This window comes from Alosa sapidissima, chromosome 24 (assembly GCF_018492685.1).
Source record: "Alosa sapidissima isolate fAloSap1 chromosome 24, fAloSap1.pri, whole genome shotgun sequence".
Classification (NCBI taxonomy): Eukaryota; Metazoa; Chordata; class Actinopteri; order Clupeiformes; family Clupeidae; genus Alosa; species Alosa sapidissima.
In genome coordinates, this window is record NC_055980.1 from 3114379 (window position 1) to 3131775 (window position 17397).

Here is a 17397-nt window from a genome sequence, read left to right on the forward strand (position 1 = left end):
ATATTGGCTTACAATGATCTATACAGTCAAAACAAGCTATTAAAAGAGTAGTTTGTCTTTTCTTTGGAGACTTTCCGCCAGTTGTGTCTATCTCTGATCTTTGAACCCAATTCATTTAGACCGAGACCCAGCGCCCTTCTGTAGTACAGCTCTCTCACACCACATGCTGAGGATCACAATAGCACACACAGTGAGCAATGAACTTAAATTGCCCAACATACAGTACAGTAGTATCCATTTTGATCTTTTAAAAGAAATAACTTGTATTTAAGGTGCTGGGAATTGGAAGCGCACTTTTGCAGACATTTCAAAGAAAAAAGCTGGCACCTCTGGGAAAGGTAACCTTGGTGGGAGAGTGAAGGATGAGGCCTGTGTGGCACTACTTCATTCCGTGGGTCACTGGAGCATTAGGGCCAAAATGAGGGAGATGATGTTTTTGGCATGCACACTGGCTGCTTCTAATCAGCCAGTCAGAGATCATCACGGAAGGATTCACGCTCCACTCCTCGGGAGGAATGTCAATTGGACCAGAAATGTGATGAGAAGGGCAAAACTGTAGTGTTAAAACATATCAGTCTCTCATGCTGTGAATTGTAGCTTATGCATTAGGATCAGTTGTTGTTTGTGCACTGGTGGATTGTGGGTTGCTGTTTTTTTATCATGCACTTCGTAAGCCTTATATATTTTAGAAAATGTTCTCATCCTCAGTTATCTGGTGCATTCTTGTTATTGCAGAGGGCAGTGTGTTTAATATTTGCTCATTTAACCTTCAATTTGATATTTTTTTGCACAGTGGGAAAGATGAAAGGCCACATCCTTCTTCATATCTTTAAATGATAATTGCCTTTTACAATTAATCCTCAATACATCAAACCTTAGGTACCGATAAGAGATAACGCATAGATCCTTTTTAAATTTCCAACAAACAGTTGAGTAACAGCAAGCCAGTTAGTGAGATGGAGATGGTCTTACCCCTCTCTGTGGGCCTCGCCCTTCTCCAGCTCCTGAATGACGCCCAGCAGCACTTTGATGGTTTCCTGACTGGAGCTGATCATGGTCTCCATGGTCTGAAGCTGTGCTTTTAGGTCCCCGTCCGGATTGACGGGCACAATCTGTTTGCATGCCTCCCCGCCTGCGGCCGCTGCTCCGGCTGCCCTCCTCTCGGACGCAGCGGAAGCCGCGGCGGTGTCCCTGACCACCTCCTCCATGGCACGCAGCGGCCGCGCAGACAGGGTGCCCGCGTGGCACTGCGCCTGCGTGGTGCAGCTGGTGCGGGGCAGCGTCTGCGACTGCAGCCCGTTCAGCTGCAAGCCTTTCTTCCGCTTGCTGTGCGCCGACGGGCTCTCCAGGCACTCCACCTGCGTTAGGGAGTTCCAGGCGATGGGGCCTGTGACCTTCGACCCCGTGTCCGACTGGCCCCTACTGGAGCCCGGCTCCTCTGAGTTGAGCCTCTTAGAGGCTGTGATGTCGTGCTCGTGCTGGTGGAGGCTCCGGTGGCTTTTACTCTTGGCGCCACAGAGCTGGTAGTCCGCGGCCTCGTCCGTGCTGATGCTGGCCGCCGTGTCGCCCTCGTCTGCCGAGCAGCTGAGCAGGATGGAGTCGGAGGAGAGTGGCCCGTCGGCGCAGTCGTCCCGCCGCGGGTGGTGCTCCACCGTGGCCACGCAGGTGTGCAGCTGGGCGCGCGTCTTCTCAGTCCGCCCGCAACTGCTGCTGCGCGATGACCCTGCCCCGGCCTCTGCGGGGTACTCGGCACCCTTAGCCCGCTTCACATCAATCACAAAGCCATTGTCCTGACCCCGTAAAGGCTCCACGGCTGCTGCATGCTTGATGGTGTGGCCCTTCTTCCTCTCAAACGGGAAAGTCTGGTATCGCTTGCGCAAGTCTGGGGAGGTCTGGACACCCGTGCTTTTGGTGACATTGGGGATGGAGCGCCTGGCAGGGACCGTCATGTATTTCCGGTAGGGCACCTTGTAGGACCCTGGCTTACCTCCCTTTGCTGCCGCGGCTGCAGCAGCTGCTGCCTGCTCATTCTGTGCCTCGCAGATGTCCTTGAAGCGCACCTGCAAGGCCTTGTTGCGCTTGCGCACCTGAACCTGACGGCTGGCATCCTGAGTTGACTTCACCTCTAGGGCCAGAGAAGGGGCTGTCTCAGAGTCCGACTCTGAGTTGGTGAGCATGCACTTCCCAGCCTCCTTGCTCACCATAGTTCCTGTGGGCAAAGAGAAGAGAAGAGGAGAGAGACGCTTAGTCTGTAATGCTCCAAACTCACATTTAGACATATTCCACATACAGTAAATACTTCTTTATTTTCATGCACACATACAATTATTGCAGCCATTATTTAAGTTGTACACAACTCTGTAGTTGAACTCCAGAGAAGTTATGTTTTTTTGGCAAAAATCAAATGACTGAAACACTCTGATATCCAAACTGTTCAGGGACTGGAAGGACATGGAACATTTTGTACAAGTTGAAGTGATTTAGACTTTTAGTTATATGTACTAGAAAGGCCTGCTGTCGGTACGTACTCCGTATTAATAATTTAGAATGAACTTTCCAGACGTGGGCTCAACCTGTCAATGACATACTGTAGAGTAGAACGTTTTTTTTTATCTTTCCCTAACTGTGTGTAACTGACTACTCTCTTGGGCCCATATCTTTTATCTATTGTGGTCCAGTAATCTCTGCAATGCAGTAAAATCCTGCCATGATTTTTATTCATCTGGTGTGTTTCTGTGTGCCACATGAAGAGCTGCTCAGATCAACATTAATCTCAGTGGAAGTGGAGCACTGAGACAATAGCCCAATATGAGATGAGAGTGGCCAGGTTAACTGAGGTTAATGCCACAAATCGCTCAATCAGTTGTCCACTCACATAGGATGTGTTTTGCCACCTTTGTGAATTGTTTTTTCCACACTTTTTTGTGCAAAATCTTTCCCCCCTACAAGCCATATTCAATCCCTCTGCTTTTCTGCTTACTCCAAAAATTGCTGTCACTTCATAGTGGCCAATAACCAACTATGCTCTGATTGAGGCAAGGATTGATCTCAGATGAACGATTTGAAATATTCAATTTCACTTTTGTTCAATTTAAGTGGCCAGAAATCATCCATTATTTTTTCTAAGTACCTGTGTAAGGATCATTCCATATCACCCCAAGCAGCCTTGACACCATAGTCTAAGGTTTTTGCTCATTTTTTGTCAAATCAGTCCCCCATGTCTTATGACTATCATACGAAAATGTCAGCCTGATTGCTTATTTCGTTGCAGAGATTGGCCTTTCTAATTATGGATAGACACAATGTAGAAAATGGTGTCTAGAGAAAGCGTATGCCAATATTTCATTTGTGCCACTTTTTTAGATATTGCTCCCCTCTTAACAAAACTATATTTTTTGCTGAACACTTGCACACTGGGGTAGTAATGTGTAGATTTCTAATCTCACATTGGAATCATTGCCTCACCCACCATTGATCAATAGGGGGATTTTGTTTAGTGGAGCACCTACAAAGTAGATCTGGTAAATAAAGGGTAAACAGGCTTCTCAACTGTGGAATCAACAGTAACCAAGCAAACTATCATTCTCCGTAACCAAAGAAAGTAGTGCAACAAATTGAACAGGTCTGCCTCTTTTAAACTGAACATGCATGCCTATTCCCTACACGTCAGTGGCAACACAGGGGATCAGTGGGATGACACTGGAAGTAATACATTTGGTGGAGGAACCTCCACTCTGTTTTGCGTTGTTGATATGGAATCCTATGGCTGGAGCAGGTTCAGGGTTGATGCCCTGTAAGTCTTGCCCGACGATGCTTCTCACTCGACTGCGGCACTGCATTTTGCAGCTGGCGCCGTGCGCGGCTGTTGTCTTTGTTTGATGGAATACATTTGATTGTGAAAAGTAAACATCATCTCTTTTGTGAAGATGGTAATTAGCTCCGTTACCGCCATCCAGTTTTTTTTTTTTCTACCTTTCCGCTCCAAGTAGCAGCGTGATTCCCCCCTGGCCCATATGGGTGAAAAATCTGCCCTAAATTCATCTGCTACGCTGTGACGTCCCCCATTTGAATCCTCTGTCTGTCGGAATCGTTAATCTCTGTGTTTGGAGAAATGGATGGGGTGATTTCAGAAGTGTTTTCTTATCCCATGGCTTGTTTGTCATTGGCAGTTAATTGCATCTTTTAATCTCCCCTTCTCACTTTACATTGACCTCGCCTACTGTGATGAGTGGCTCTGACGGAACCTCTATCTGTGCTATTGGCACTCCTCATTTGTCACTCGGCTCCTCTGTGAACTATGCCTGACGCCGCCTAATTTCTACCAACTCACACAGACACAGAGAGAGAGAGAGAGAGATAACAGATAAAGGGTGACTAGTGATTCAGCAACTTCCTCCTGACATGCTTTTCTAGACCTCTTGTCTCCAGGGTCAAATGGACATTTATCAGACATTTTAATGGATGGATGGAATAAATGTTTTTTGAGCAGAGCGCCCTTTTTTATAATGTCCTTCCTCCCTCAAGTTTGGGTCTCTTAAGCCCTTTTAGAAGTGCCTGACATGGGTTTACTTTCACAGAGGGCAAGCGAAGGAAATGAATAGGTGAGGGGCGATTTGAAGCATACTCTACAGGCAGTTTCGGAATCCATGTATTGCATATTTTAAAGAGTAGAGATCTTTGGACATGCACTTTATGAAACAATTGCATATTTCCAAGAACAATCTGAACATATTACACTGTAGTGCTTCCACCCAGCAACACCCAAAGTGTATTATTTTTGTGTTATAATGCCTGTTCACTATCGATTGTTGATCAATGTGTTTATAGTCCAGTATCACCATGCAACATGGCCTCAATACACTTTACAAATTTAAATCACATAGGATTAAACAAACAGCTAACAAGTAAAAGAAAAGCATAATAAAATAATAATAAAATATAAACATTGAACAATAAAATAAAATTTAAAGAGTGATAATAAAAGTGTGTTTGAACACAATAATAGAATAATAATAATAATAATAATTTTAATAAAACATGCCTTTTTATAAAAATAATCTGTCACTATTTGAAGGGATATGCATACGACTGGCACAACACTGTCATAACCATGATTATATGACCCTTGTCAAGCTAATAGTATTTAGGCATATTTGTGGCAGGTAATGATGTCTTTTCAGCAATGTCAAGTTGTCATGAGTCATCAACAGGTTATGTCATCTTGGTTAATATCACATTGTGATGACAAAGCTGCCTGAATGTTTTGTCATCTTGATTCATGAAAAGAAAAAAAGAGAGACATCCCAAACAGTGTCAACTTAAAAATGATATAAAAAAACAAATGGGACATTATGACAAACATTCATAAAGGCTCTTTAATGTTCTTGGCAGTTGTCATGTCATGGTTATGACAGTGTCATGTTCATTTTATGCACACCCCTTCAAATTAAGTGTTCCCAAATAATCATGTTACAAGTACCTAGGGGGATATTATGAGGGGGAGGGATTTTACAAAGATTCCAGGCCATAGTGTTTTGAAAAATGAAAACGATCTCGGCATGCTTACTTTACATGTAATGGAAGGCCATTCACTCTTTTACTGGTTATGCATTTCATCTGTCATCAAATGTTATGTCGTTACTGCTTCTGATCTATAGACATACGCATTCATCCTTACAGACATATTTGTGCATCTTTGACATGTGAAATGAATAATCCACTAATGTACATCCCAAACACCAAGGCTCACATGTGAAACACATAATTCACATAAAACAACATATTTCAGTTAGCACACATATTTCACATCTGCCTGTGGCAGTACTCATGTTGTTTGGGGGGGTGGAGGGGGTTATGATATGAGTGCAATAGATGTTGTGATGTCATGATGGTGAGCATATTATTCCCAGAACTTCATGTGGATGGACCCTGTCAGTGTAGGGCGATACACTACTCTCTCCCTACTGACAGGGCTCTACACTAACATTTTTTTCCAGGAGCACTTGTGCGCCCAAGTTAAAAAATTTAGGAGCACAGACAAAAATTTGGGAGCACAGTCAGTTCTGTACTTACACATAATCTAACTGTTCTGCACAGTCAGTTCTAACTTACACATAATCTAACATTACACTGCAGCTAACAGTTAAACATGCCAGTGCACCAATTGCGAATATTAAGAATGACTGACAACATTTAGACTACAGGAAACAGGATTTTAAAGATCAGTGCCTACTTTATTTTCAGTCTGTTCTATTTTCCTACATTTTGTTAATGTAAAATAATATAATACATTGCCATATTTGCATTTAGCCTGTATATCAAGTATCCTGCCAAATGTAGGCTAATTTATTTATTTGTGAATCCACCTGTAGCTAATCCAAATATGGCCATGGTGACCTATCTGACTGCATACTGCCTAATACTACTACTAAAACAGTCCATTTTCTCTTCCACAAAACCCAACATAGTCTAATCAAGGATATATATATTTTTTTATACTTTTATTTTTTGTATTTTATATACTTAGATATTTGAAATATCTGCATTGATGGGGGCAGTAGCCAAACGTTAGTCCTACTTTCGTTTTGCACTTAAGCTTGTATTCGGTGTAAACAAACAAGCATGCCTGGAAGCCTGGAGTTGTCAGTAGCGTTCTACCTTTGAATAAAATGGGAGTATTACGGGAAGCTACTTTTGTGCCTGTTCGCAGCCAATACATCAACTGGGCTAAAAGGCATGTTAGGTTACCTTTCCTTCTCTCACTGCATTCTCAGAATCTCATCCTGTTCCTCCTATATCCGATGAATTCGGTGGATAGAAGAACTAATTTCTTTTCATCTTGGCTGGCTAGTCTATCTTTCCGCTTTTTCTGCGCGCTCATGGATTTCATAGAAGCGACTACTACTATCGAGTCCCAACGCGAAACTGCTAACGTTGATGGGAGGTGTAGTTTTATGCTGCATTTGCGACGTGATTCTATGGTTTGCACCAGTACTGTTTCTCGATGTTGCGGTGTATTTTGTAGACAAACATTGACATGGTTAGAAGTCATTCGCACCAGTGCGCCTAAATATTTTTTTGCACTCGCACGTCATCATTTTTACTCGCATGTGCGAGTGAAATGGGCGCACTGTAGAGCCCTGACTGAGCAGACATTAGCTACCATCATGGCAGAGCACTTCCCCACTTCCCAGCAGATGCTCCAGTAGGTGGAAGTGTGATGGAAGTGATTCCCTTCCTAAAACAAGCCATACTGCAGCTGTCTAATCTCAAGAGTTCATTAACTGCATCCTTCTAAAAGTGTACATTCACACCAACCTCAGGTCTGACACACGCACACATGCACACACACATACTGTACTCATACACGTTCACACTTTTACCAGCACAGTGAGTCTGTTCTATACAGACTACTGTAGGAATGATTAATTTGATTTGTTTATTCATGCACTTAGATGACATGCAGACACTTGCATATAGTGTGCATTGATGCACATTTATTAGAATTGTTGTGCAAAACTGTATGACACTGATGATCCATCTGTCTTAATTAAGCACTTCAAAAATTCTAATCCCATTGTTACATTTAATTGCTTGAAGTACATATTTGACAATCAAAGAATCTGTTTGTATTGTAAGTATAAGGGCTCTGTGTGCTAGAAACAAATCCTTAGGTTCCTGCATGAATAATTAAATAGGCATAGTTCTAATATTCTCTGCCAGCAACCGTATAAACAGCCTTGTGATTATGTTAGTGAAATGCAGCATGTTAGCACACATAAGGCTGAAATTAATTTTAAAAGTAAAATGGGAGAAAAATGGGTCTTGTGGCAAGTCAGGGAAGCAGTCAGAAAAAAAATCTGTGCTGAGAGTTATGTTAAGTTACGTTAGATGGATAGAGTTTTTTTTATTCATTTTTAATTTGCATTATTTATGTATCGACACAAGTGACACTCCTGAGAGGGCGCTCAATATTATTCCTCTTCTTTATGTTAGACTCAAACTGCTTTCAGTCGCCTTCAACCACGTACATTACAAGCACAAAATTCATGGCCTCATTTTTTGAGAAATGAATGTCATATTTTATTAATGGTCATCCTACACCTCCTCCCCCTTTCCTCCCTAATAAAAAGTGAGATCACTGTTGAACTGTTCGACATGAGTCACATGGCACTGCTCCCAGTCCTCCAGCAGAATTTCATGAAAAGAGATGCAGCCAGTGTTGCTATGGAGAGAACATTTGTTTGCTAGCCGAGCCCAACAGCAGGGCCTGTTGGAGGTAGTGCCTGGCCCCATCTCCGTGCAGCGCGCCGGAGCTCGTCTGTCCTCCTGCACGGGGCTGGCTGTGTGATTGGCTTTAAAGGGCTGCATCGCTGCACTCTTTGATAACTGCATTTGGCACTAGCGGCCATGGTGAGGCCTGGCCACAGTTCTGCGTGGGGCTGCAGTTATGGAACTGTTTTTGCCCCTTCACTAGAATCCTATTCTCCGTGGCCATATTGCTACTCAAGGCTATTTCACTTGACCCTGTTTAAATTGCGTTGTGCTGTTGTGCTAGACCCGGGTTATATTGTCTGGGGTACTTTAGAGTTATTGTGTTGGGTTCTCGCTAGGTTATTGTATTGGGTCATATTTGTGCCGTAGTTGCATAAGTGTTGGGGTATTATTTTAGGCATTAGTTACATAACTGTGTCAGGCCATTGTTCTGGCCTGTGGATATGTTACCGTGTAAGACTTCTGTTAGGTTGTTCTGCTTAACCCTGGCTGGGATGGCTACGCATCCCTAGTCTTCCAGTGTACCCTTGTCGGCTGTTCCTGGCCACTAATGCTGGGAAAATGAGTCATAGTGCAGAGCATGTTTTTATTTGTTTATCTTTTCCATTTGGGGAGAAGTGAAGTGAACTGACCCACAATGGTACTTCATAGGTGACCCACACAGGAAGTCATGGTCGTGTGTGTGTGTGTGTGTGTGTGTGTGTGTGTGTGTGTGTGTGTGTGTGTGTGTGCGTGCGCAAACGAGTGTCGGTTGGTGCGTGTGTGCATTTTGTAATATTTTTTTTTTTTTTTATGTCTCTTTTTTCAGCGGTGTAAAACTGGAGGCGACACAGCTGATGTAGGTGCGCAGCTGCTTTTTTAATGTTCCCTTTGCTGCTGACACCCGACAGCGCTGCATGATGGAGAGGCTCCTTGCTGCATTCTGGAGGCCTTGTATCCCTTCTAGAGCCCTGTCCAGTTAAGAGGGCTTGATGTCTTCACAGGGACGCTACATGTGCCAGTATCTACTAGAATACCAAGAACGAAGCTCACCTTTGCAGTCACACTTATTATTAGATGGAGAAGAAACTTGGTGATATTTTTTTTTCACTCTTAGTTACTGGCAAAATGAAGGATGGTGACATGTATGCAAGGGTGTTCTCTTTGACTTGCTTTTAGTGGAACACTTTGTAGCTCTTAAATAGTAGCCTTAGAAATTATGTGCCATTGGATTTTGCTTTTACTGTGTTGGTCTGACAACAGACATTTATTTAGTATAGTTTTGACAGTTCAATTGCCTTGGAGACATAACATCAGCAGTGACAATCTCAGTGCTAGAGCTGCTGGCCTGTCGAGCGTTCATTCCATTTGAAATACACATTTGTCTTTCACTTTGTTTTAGTACTTAATCTAAATGCACCATGTGTATGCACATGTCTACCCATTACACAAAAACAATCACTCATATGCATGCATTCATTATCAGCTGAGCTGTCTTGTTGCTATATTCAGCAGGGATGAAATATTTCCCTTCACTATCAACCCCCGTGAGCCACTATTCAAGAGTCAGCCATTAGGTAAATGCCCGTAAGCACTTGAGTCAGCTTGCTACATAGTATGCTTTCTCTGGCAGTAATAGTGCTCTGAAAAGTGCTCATGGTTTGGATTGGTAGGTTAGCAGTAGTAAGCTTCTATAATGGCCGGTTTGTGATGGACATGTGCTGTTGGCATCCCAGGTGGGATAGAGGCAGTAAGTATCCTTCAAAGCGTGTGAGGACTGCATTTGAGCCAAATTGGTGGAAATACACCGAGGCCCGGTGCTGCCATAGTGACGCACACTCGTCTTGTGTTCCGAAAACAGCAGGAAATCCCAGGGCCCGATTGTGGACGGCTGCTGCTGCTGCTTTGGAGCAGGGGGCATCCTCGGCTAGCGCCTTAAATAAATGAAAGTCTCACTCGCTCAAAGCTCTCTCACTCTCATACGGAGAGTCTGTGGATGCTGCAGGGGACTGTCTGTAATCCGGCTTTACTTCTGCGCCGGCTCTTAATTTATTTATTTAGTCTGGTATGTTCCATTTCTAACCATAATTACACACAAAGGATATTAGAACAGCTTTTCAGCATGACTGCAACCTCTTTAGCCAAGAAAATAAATGTGTAAATTCAGTAGACTAACCTCTACTGTGAGACTGTATATATACCTGTTTTTATGTGTGTGTGTGTGTGTGTGTGTGTGTGTGTGTGTGTGTGTGTGCGCGCTGTGGGGTTTTACGAGAGCGCCTGGTAAAGCAGCGCAGGGTGATGGAGATGATGGTGCGGTGGCCTGGGATGCTGGTGCATTAATGCGCGAGTAAGTGCTGCAAATCCTTTGTCAGTTAATCGGATGCTAATGCCCTAAGATGGAGACGTAGACACTGCAAGGGGTTTTAAGGGATTGTGTTTCTAATAATTGTCGCTCGGAGCTGGGTCAGGCACGCCATGGCCTTTTCATTTCAAAGAAATTGCACTCAGCTGTTGATGTGTTTTCTGTCTGTGTCCAGTGTATTCACATCAGTGTGTTGCGCTTGGAGTTCTTGCTTGTGATGGGTACATTTTGACACACAGTGTAGTGGTGAAGGATCTGTCGCACCTGCTGTGACTATCATTGTTTTGCATTGAGTTTTCATAAGTGTTGTTGTTTCTTTGAGTTGGTGGAGTAGGAGAGGTTTCAATAAAGAGAGTGAAAATGTCAGCTAAGAATTTATCCTCCAGTTTATTTCCCTGATTCATCTTTTCCCATCAGCTCTTACTGTAGCCCTTTCCCTGTCTTCCATTTGATTCTTTAGCTAGACATAACATGCTCCGAAGCCTGATTTGCTTCACATCCACATATTCAAATAGAATTGGTGGCAGGAGGAATCTAAGGAATGGATTTAAAAAAAAATGCTTGTTTGTGTTCTTGTGGTGATTTCACAAATTTGCCTTGTTTCAGTTTTTGTGGGTGGTCTCCTAAGAGCAAATTCCACAAATAGAGCAACAACTTCTTTATTGCTGACATTTTCACTCCAGCATCTCCCCATGTGTGCACACAGCACCAAAGGCCATTGTGCGCCAGAGTCAGTGAGCAGCCAAGGCAGCATTAGAGACATTTCCTCAGCAGACCTCTGCATCCAACCAATCAGACGCTGGGTGCAGCTCAATCCTGGCATATGGCCTCAAAAATGACGGTCACCATGACAAGGCTGATGATGTGGCATGACAGAACAATGTCAGGCAGTGCAGGGAGGTATGGAGAATGTCCTGCTCAGATCTGTGGCTCGGGCCAGCTCAACCAATCACCAAAATAGATGGGATGTTGACTGTGTAGTTTGTGTGACCTCTGTGACGTTAGCCTAAATTGGTCTTATTCTAACAGATGGTGCAGTGGAAAAGTGTGTGTGTGCGTGTGCGCGTGTGCTTGTACGTGTGTGCGTGTGTGCACGAGAGAGAGTGGTGTATGTGTATGTGCATATATCCCCAGACGACAGTATAAAAGGAATCGATTGGTCAGGGTTTAGACTCCTGATCTAGTTTACTGAGAGCCAGTGTCATACTGATCTCTTGCAAATGGGTACAGTACCGTAGATGCTGTCTGTTTGCTTTCTTCTCCTCTTCCATCTTTCTTATCTCTCTTTTTCTCTCTCTACTTGTCTGTCAATCTCTCTCTCTCTCTCTCTCTCTCTCTCTCTCTCTCTCTCTCTCTCTCTCTCTCTCTCTCTCTCTCTCTCTCTCTCTCTCTCTCTCTCTCTCTCTCTCTCTCTTGGTCGCCCAGGAGCTTGGGTAATAGGAGGATCCCCTGCTGGCTTTGTGATTTGTGCAGCCTGACTCCTTTTTCTTAACTACAGAGAGACTGAGCGCAGAGAGGGGGATGGTGGATGAGAGAGAGAGAGAGAGAAAGAGAGAGATGGGCCTGATATATCACGTTGTCATCCTTGTGCAAGTCATGAGCAGGCTGCTGGGCAGACACAGAGGCTGTCCTGAGGGAGAGTTTTATACACACACACACACACACACACACACACACACACGCACGCACGCACGCACGCGCACGCACACACACACACACACACGCGCGCGCGCGCGGATGTGACCCATCAAGGTCCTTAGGAAATGGGCCCTCGTGCTTCACTTGTGGTCACCTCAGATCAAGCTCCTGTCCTCTCCATTGGTGTCTAGTTCCAACCCGCTCTCTCTGGCCCAGTCTGACTGGACTGGATCTCTCTCCTTTTGCCTGCCTTTCACATCAGCCTTTCACATCAGTCTGCTCTACCTGCACCTCTTGCATAGCTTTTCATGCCATGCAAATAATCTTCTTTCAGAAGGGAGGGCTCTCTCTGGTTCTGTGTGAGCATATTTGTGTGTGTGCCTAAGTATTTCTGACTGTGTGTCCATGCTGTGTGGCACACCCCCGTTGCACTCGCAGTGCTGTTAATTGGCTGCCGTTTCAGGATTACGTATTCCCTCTCCCGGTCGCCCTGCATCTGCAGGACGCTAAGCTAATGCAGCCGGCGGCCTCCGTTAGCCCTTGGCCCTGCGCTAGCTAGCTTCAGCTGTGCTAAAACCGCTCCGGAGCCCGGGCCAGTGCAGTTAGCGGCATTCACTGCCAAGTGGGATCAGGTGTCTAATTTGTGCTGTTTGAGCCTCGCTTCTGTATCTCGTCCCCACGCACACACGCACACACGCGCGCGCGCATGCATGCAATCACTCCCCTTCTCCCCTCGGCCCTCGGCCCTCGCGCTTTTTTTGACATGAGGCACATGGGGTAAGGGGAGTCTTAATAACTAATCCCATTAGCACATGAAAGGCAACATCTGGTTTATGCACAGGAAGCACACAGGCAGCTATAAGCAAGCATTTTGTGTGAGTGTGTGTGTGAGTGGGAGTGAGAGAGAAATGGAGAGATTGTGTGTGTGTGTGTGTGTGTGTGTGTAGATGAATGAGCCCTGCAGCATTTAGTCTATAGAGAAAAGGCTTACCTCGTTTCTCATTTGGGAAACGTTGCACTTTGTTTCCTCCCTCTATGCTAAATATTGTTACCCAAAGCGGTGGTGGAATCGGTGGTAGTTCCTGAACATGATACTGTATGCTGCATTCTCCTTCTGGTTCTCTCATCCTGTCTCTCTCTCTCTCTGTCCTCTTTTCCTCTCTCTCTCTCACTCTCTCTTTTTAACTCAGTCTCCCTTTGTGTTCTTGTCTTGTTTATCTGCAAGTCTTATTTTGGTGATCATTTCAGAGCCCAAGGGCCTCTGGGATTCTCCTGCTTTCTGTCTTCTTGTTCTCTCTCTTTTTTTCTCTCTCTCTCTGCATGGGTGTGTGCATGCATACGTGTGTGTGTGTGTGTGTGTGTGTGTGTATGTGTGCATGCATGCATTTGTAACTATGAGGCTACATTCAGGTCAAGATATTTTTTTAATGGTGAGCTTTAATTAAAGCTTTAATGGTGAGATGGCTATAGTTTATCTGGAGTGCCTGCGTTGATTCCTTAAAAACAAGTTCATCATTATGTGAGGACCATTCACATCATCTCCGTCCTTTCCTCTGGCTCTCCCAAAGCCACTCTTGGTCTATTTCTCAGCCTCTCTGAGGAGAAGGAGCCAGATGAAAGGATGATGCTGTCTGTGTGATGAGATGAGATGGGGGTGTTAGGGTAGCGGGACCGTGGGGAAAGAGACACCCTCTCTGTCAGCTAGTTGAAGGGCAATCAAGATCTGTGGTAGAGGTAGATCTCTTCCACACACACACACACACACACACACACACACACACCATCAGTATGGCTCCTGCTTTGCTCATTTGAGTGAACAGAAGATAAGCTGAGTGTTTATGTGCTGGTGTTTGTGTGTTTGATACTGTATGCAGCTTGCTCAAGTGTAACTAAATTGATATATGCTTGCATCTGTGTGTGTTTGTGTGTGTGTGTGGTGGAGAGAGAGTTGCCCCTGAGAGAGCATCAGTAGGCAATGGTGGGATCATAGCATCCATTAATCTACATTACATTCCAGTTAAGGTCCCTTTTCAGACGCAGTCATCTGTGTGACGCATGACGCTCTCTCGTTCCATATTCATCTTTCTTTGTCTCCCCCTCCCTTACCCACCCTTTCTGCGTCCATCTCACTCCTTCTCTCTCTCTTTCCCTCCCTCCTTCCCTCTCTCTTTCTCTCTCTCTTTCCCTCTCTCTTTCCTCTGTGTCTTCCTCCCTGTCGTCCATCCTGTGCGTATCTTAGTGCTGCACAGTCAACTCTCACACTCCATCAGTAGCAGGGACCAATGCTAATGTTTCCCAACTTCAAGAAAAGCGTCTCATCACAGACAACCTGGCGCCATTGCAGTCCTCATCCTCCTCCTCATCCTCCTCCTCATCCTCCTCTTCCTCCTCCTCCTCCTCCCATCCACCCAAACCAAATGCGTTTGTATTGCCAAGCCAAAGAGAATGAGAACACAAGAGAGAAGAAACGGCAGCCCAAGGCCAAACAGCGCACGCACACACACACACACACACACACACACACACACACACACCTCACCGTGACAGCTCAGACGTACAGTGACATGCAGTCACTGCAGGGCACCCAGAACTCGTCCCCTGACACTTTAAATTTATTCCCGTCAACTTTCTTCTCTCTCTCTTCTCTCTCTCTCTCCCTCCCTCCCTCTCTCTCTCTCTCTCTCTCTCTCTCTCTCTCTCTCTGCCCTCCCCCCCCCCCCCTCTGTCCTCTTCAAACTCCATTCCAAATGTCAGAGCATGGCACAGCACCGTCACGACGCACATCCCTAAACATGACTAGGGGGAACCCCCCCACTCCTGTCTCCTCACCCCCCTCCAGCTGAGGGACAGAGCTGCTTAATGCCCTCACCCTGTCCACCAGAGGAGAGGAGAACCATACCCCACCCCCACCCCCTAACCCCCCACTTCCCCCCCAAACGCATTATTTTTTTTCCAGAGGTGCACTGATCTGCTCATCCAGAAGGATAGAGAGATGAAACAAGGCAGAGGGTGAGAGGTGAAAGAGAGAAGAGAAGGAAGGGGATTAAAAAGGGGGAGAGAGAGAGAGAGAGAGAGAGAGAGAGGGGGAGCGCAAAGAGGGCAACAACAGCAGCAGTGGCGGCGGAGAGAGCGTCAGCATCAGCAGCACACTCACCTCCAGTACGCTTGTCAGTGATGAGAAAGCAGGGTTGAGCTGAGCTTCCAGCGTGCGCCAGTGCATGTCTGAGTCCCGAGCCCCACGCGCCGCGTCAGGTGCAGGCGGCCGCGAGCGCCTCTGCGGCCATGCTGGGGAGTCAGCGGGGTGAGCAGGGTGGCATCGGCGCGCTCGTGCGCGGCGGGCGGCTGGACTGGCGCGGCGGCGTGTCCGTGGCTCATCAGCTGTGGCCGTGCCTCCCCCCCACCGCTCCTGTGTCCGCTAAAGCCAGCCCAGAGAGTGTCCGCCAGAGAGCCAGAGAGCGAGAGCGCTATTCCTCTGCTGTCCGCCTCTCCAGCAGCCCCACACTGCACTCCTCCGCTTGTTTTGCTCTGCCCCCTCAGTAGCTCCGTTTGCCAGTCCCCCCCTCCACTCTCTCTCCTCTCTTCTCCTCTCCTCTCCTTTCTTCTTTTCTCCCTGTTCCCCGTACTCCTGTGCGACTCTGGCTGGTGAAGATCTCGCACTCACACACACTCGCGCGCTCCCTCTCTCCTTCTCTCTCTCTCTCTCTCTCTCCCTCTCTCTCTCTCTCTCGCTCTCTCTCACACACACACGCACACACACACACTCGGGCAGGCGGCCGGGCGTCTGGAACGCTGGAGCTGTGTCGGGTGCTCAGGGACGGAAGGTGAGCGCGCTCAGATCCTCCATCCTGCTGCTGCCACCGCCGCTGCTGCTGCCGCTACTGCAGTCCTGCTCTCGCACTCCGCTCTGCGCTCATGTGAGTGTGTGTGTGTGAGAGAGAGAGAGAGAGAGAGAGAGAGAGAGAGAGAGAGAGAGAGAGAGAGAGAGAGAGAGAGAGAGAGGGAGGGAGGGGGGGAGAGAGGGAGAGAGACAGAGAGGGAGGGTGAGAGGGAGGGGGATGTTTGTCGGGAAAGTCCAGCGCTCATATTGACTACAGCTGGTGTGCTGCTACACTAGAAGATCTCCTTATCTCACACAGCTATCACACACACACACACATAAACACACACACACATGCATACACAGACATACACACATCATCCAGCCGCCCACACAAAAAATACACAAAGGAGCAGCCTTGATGTTAATGGGATGCTTTCTGATCAGTCACTCGGGTCTCCGTCTCTCTCTCCCTCTCCCTCTCTCTCTCCCTCTCCCTATTTTCTGTGTGCTCTTCCCTTTGGTTTTTTGAGTGAGTATGTCTCCTCTATTATTCTCCAGCTCCAGATGTCTGACAGAAGTGTGTTCTCTGCTGTTGCCTGATGAGTCTCTGTGGAACAGATATCTCTGTGCCCTTGTTGTTATGAAGAGGTGTGTGTGTGTGTGTGTGTGTGTGTGTGTGCGCGTGCGTGCGTGCGTGCATGCGTGCGTGTGTGCGTGCGAGCGAGCGATAAGCTCTTATGTAGTGTTTAGTCGGTAGTGGAAGTGTTTTCTTTCTGCCCTATTTTGTTATGGTGCTGCACATTGACTTGAGCTCAACCCAGCAGGAGCTTGCTGTTTGGCTTGATTACACATAAAGACATGTTTAATGGGAGTGTTTTGTTATCATTACACCCATTTATAATGAAGTTCACAAGGAGAGGCCTTGAGTCTGGCGGGCCAGATGGGATGACCAAGGTCTTCTGCAGCATCTTGCTCCATAATGATTGCATGGACCCTTTTATTTGGTGGGAGGTTGCATCAGAGTACAGTCATTCATTTGGTTTGTGTGTTGAATCATTGATTTGTTAATAATCACATCTGTTGAATACTTTCAGGCTGTATTGGGTGCAATAGTGCCTGTTCTGTCCCCTGGCTATTTGCAAGTATTCATCACATAAATTCACTTAATTGTGCAGTCCTTGATTCTAGCAAAATATTTTACTCAACAGCCAATCGAATATCCCCCCTCCTTCAGTGCGCCCAAAGTACTTGGTTATAATTGAGAACTCCAAATTCAAATGCAGTTATCCAGATACTTTCGCCCTGCAACCAGATACTCCTT

The 17397-nt window shown here is 46.2% G+C and overlaps 2 protein-coding genes across 3 annotated transcripts in view; one reads left to right on the forward strand and one right to left on the reverse strand.

Annotated features, from left to right (window-relative positions):
• LOC121700033 (inhibitory synaptic factor 2A) overlaps positions 1-16126 on the reverse strand; it is a 34691-nt gene extending 18565 nt beyond the window's left edge. For both annotated transcript variants that reach the window (XM_042082674.1, XM_042082673.1), the window contains exons 1-2: positions 15411-16126; positions 973-2209 (exon numbers count right to left, since the gene is read on the reverse strand). In XM_042082674.1, the coding sequence (XP_041938608.1) occupies positions 973-2204 (1232 nt within the window). In that variant the 5' untranslated portion in view covers positions 2205-2209; positions 15411-16126. The remainder of the gene's footprint in view (positions 1-972; positions 2210-15410) is intronic.
• Positions 1-17397, forward strand: part of dock1 (dedicator of cytokinesis 1) — a 216565-nt gene that overhangs the window by 110245 nt on the left and 88923 nt on the right.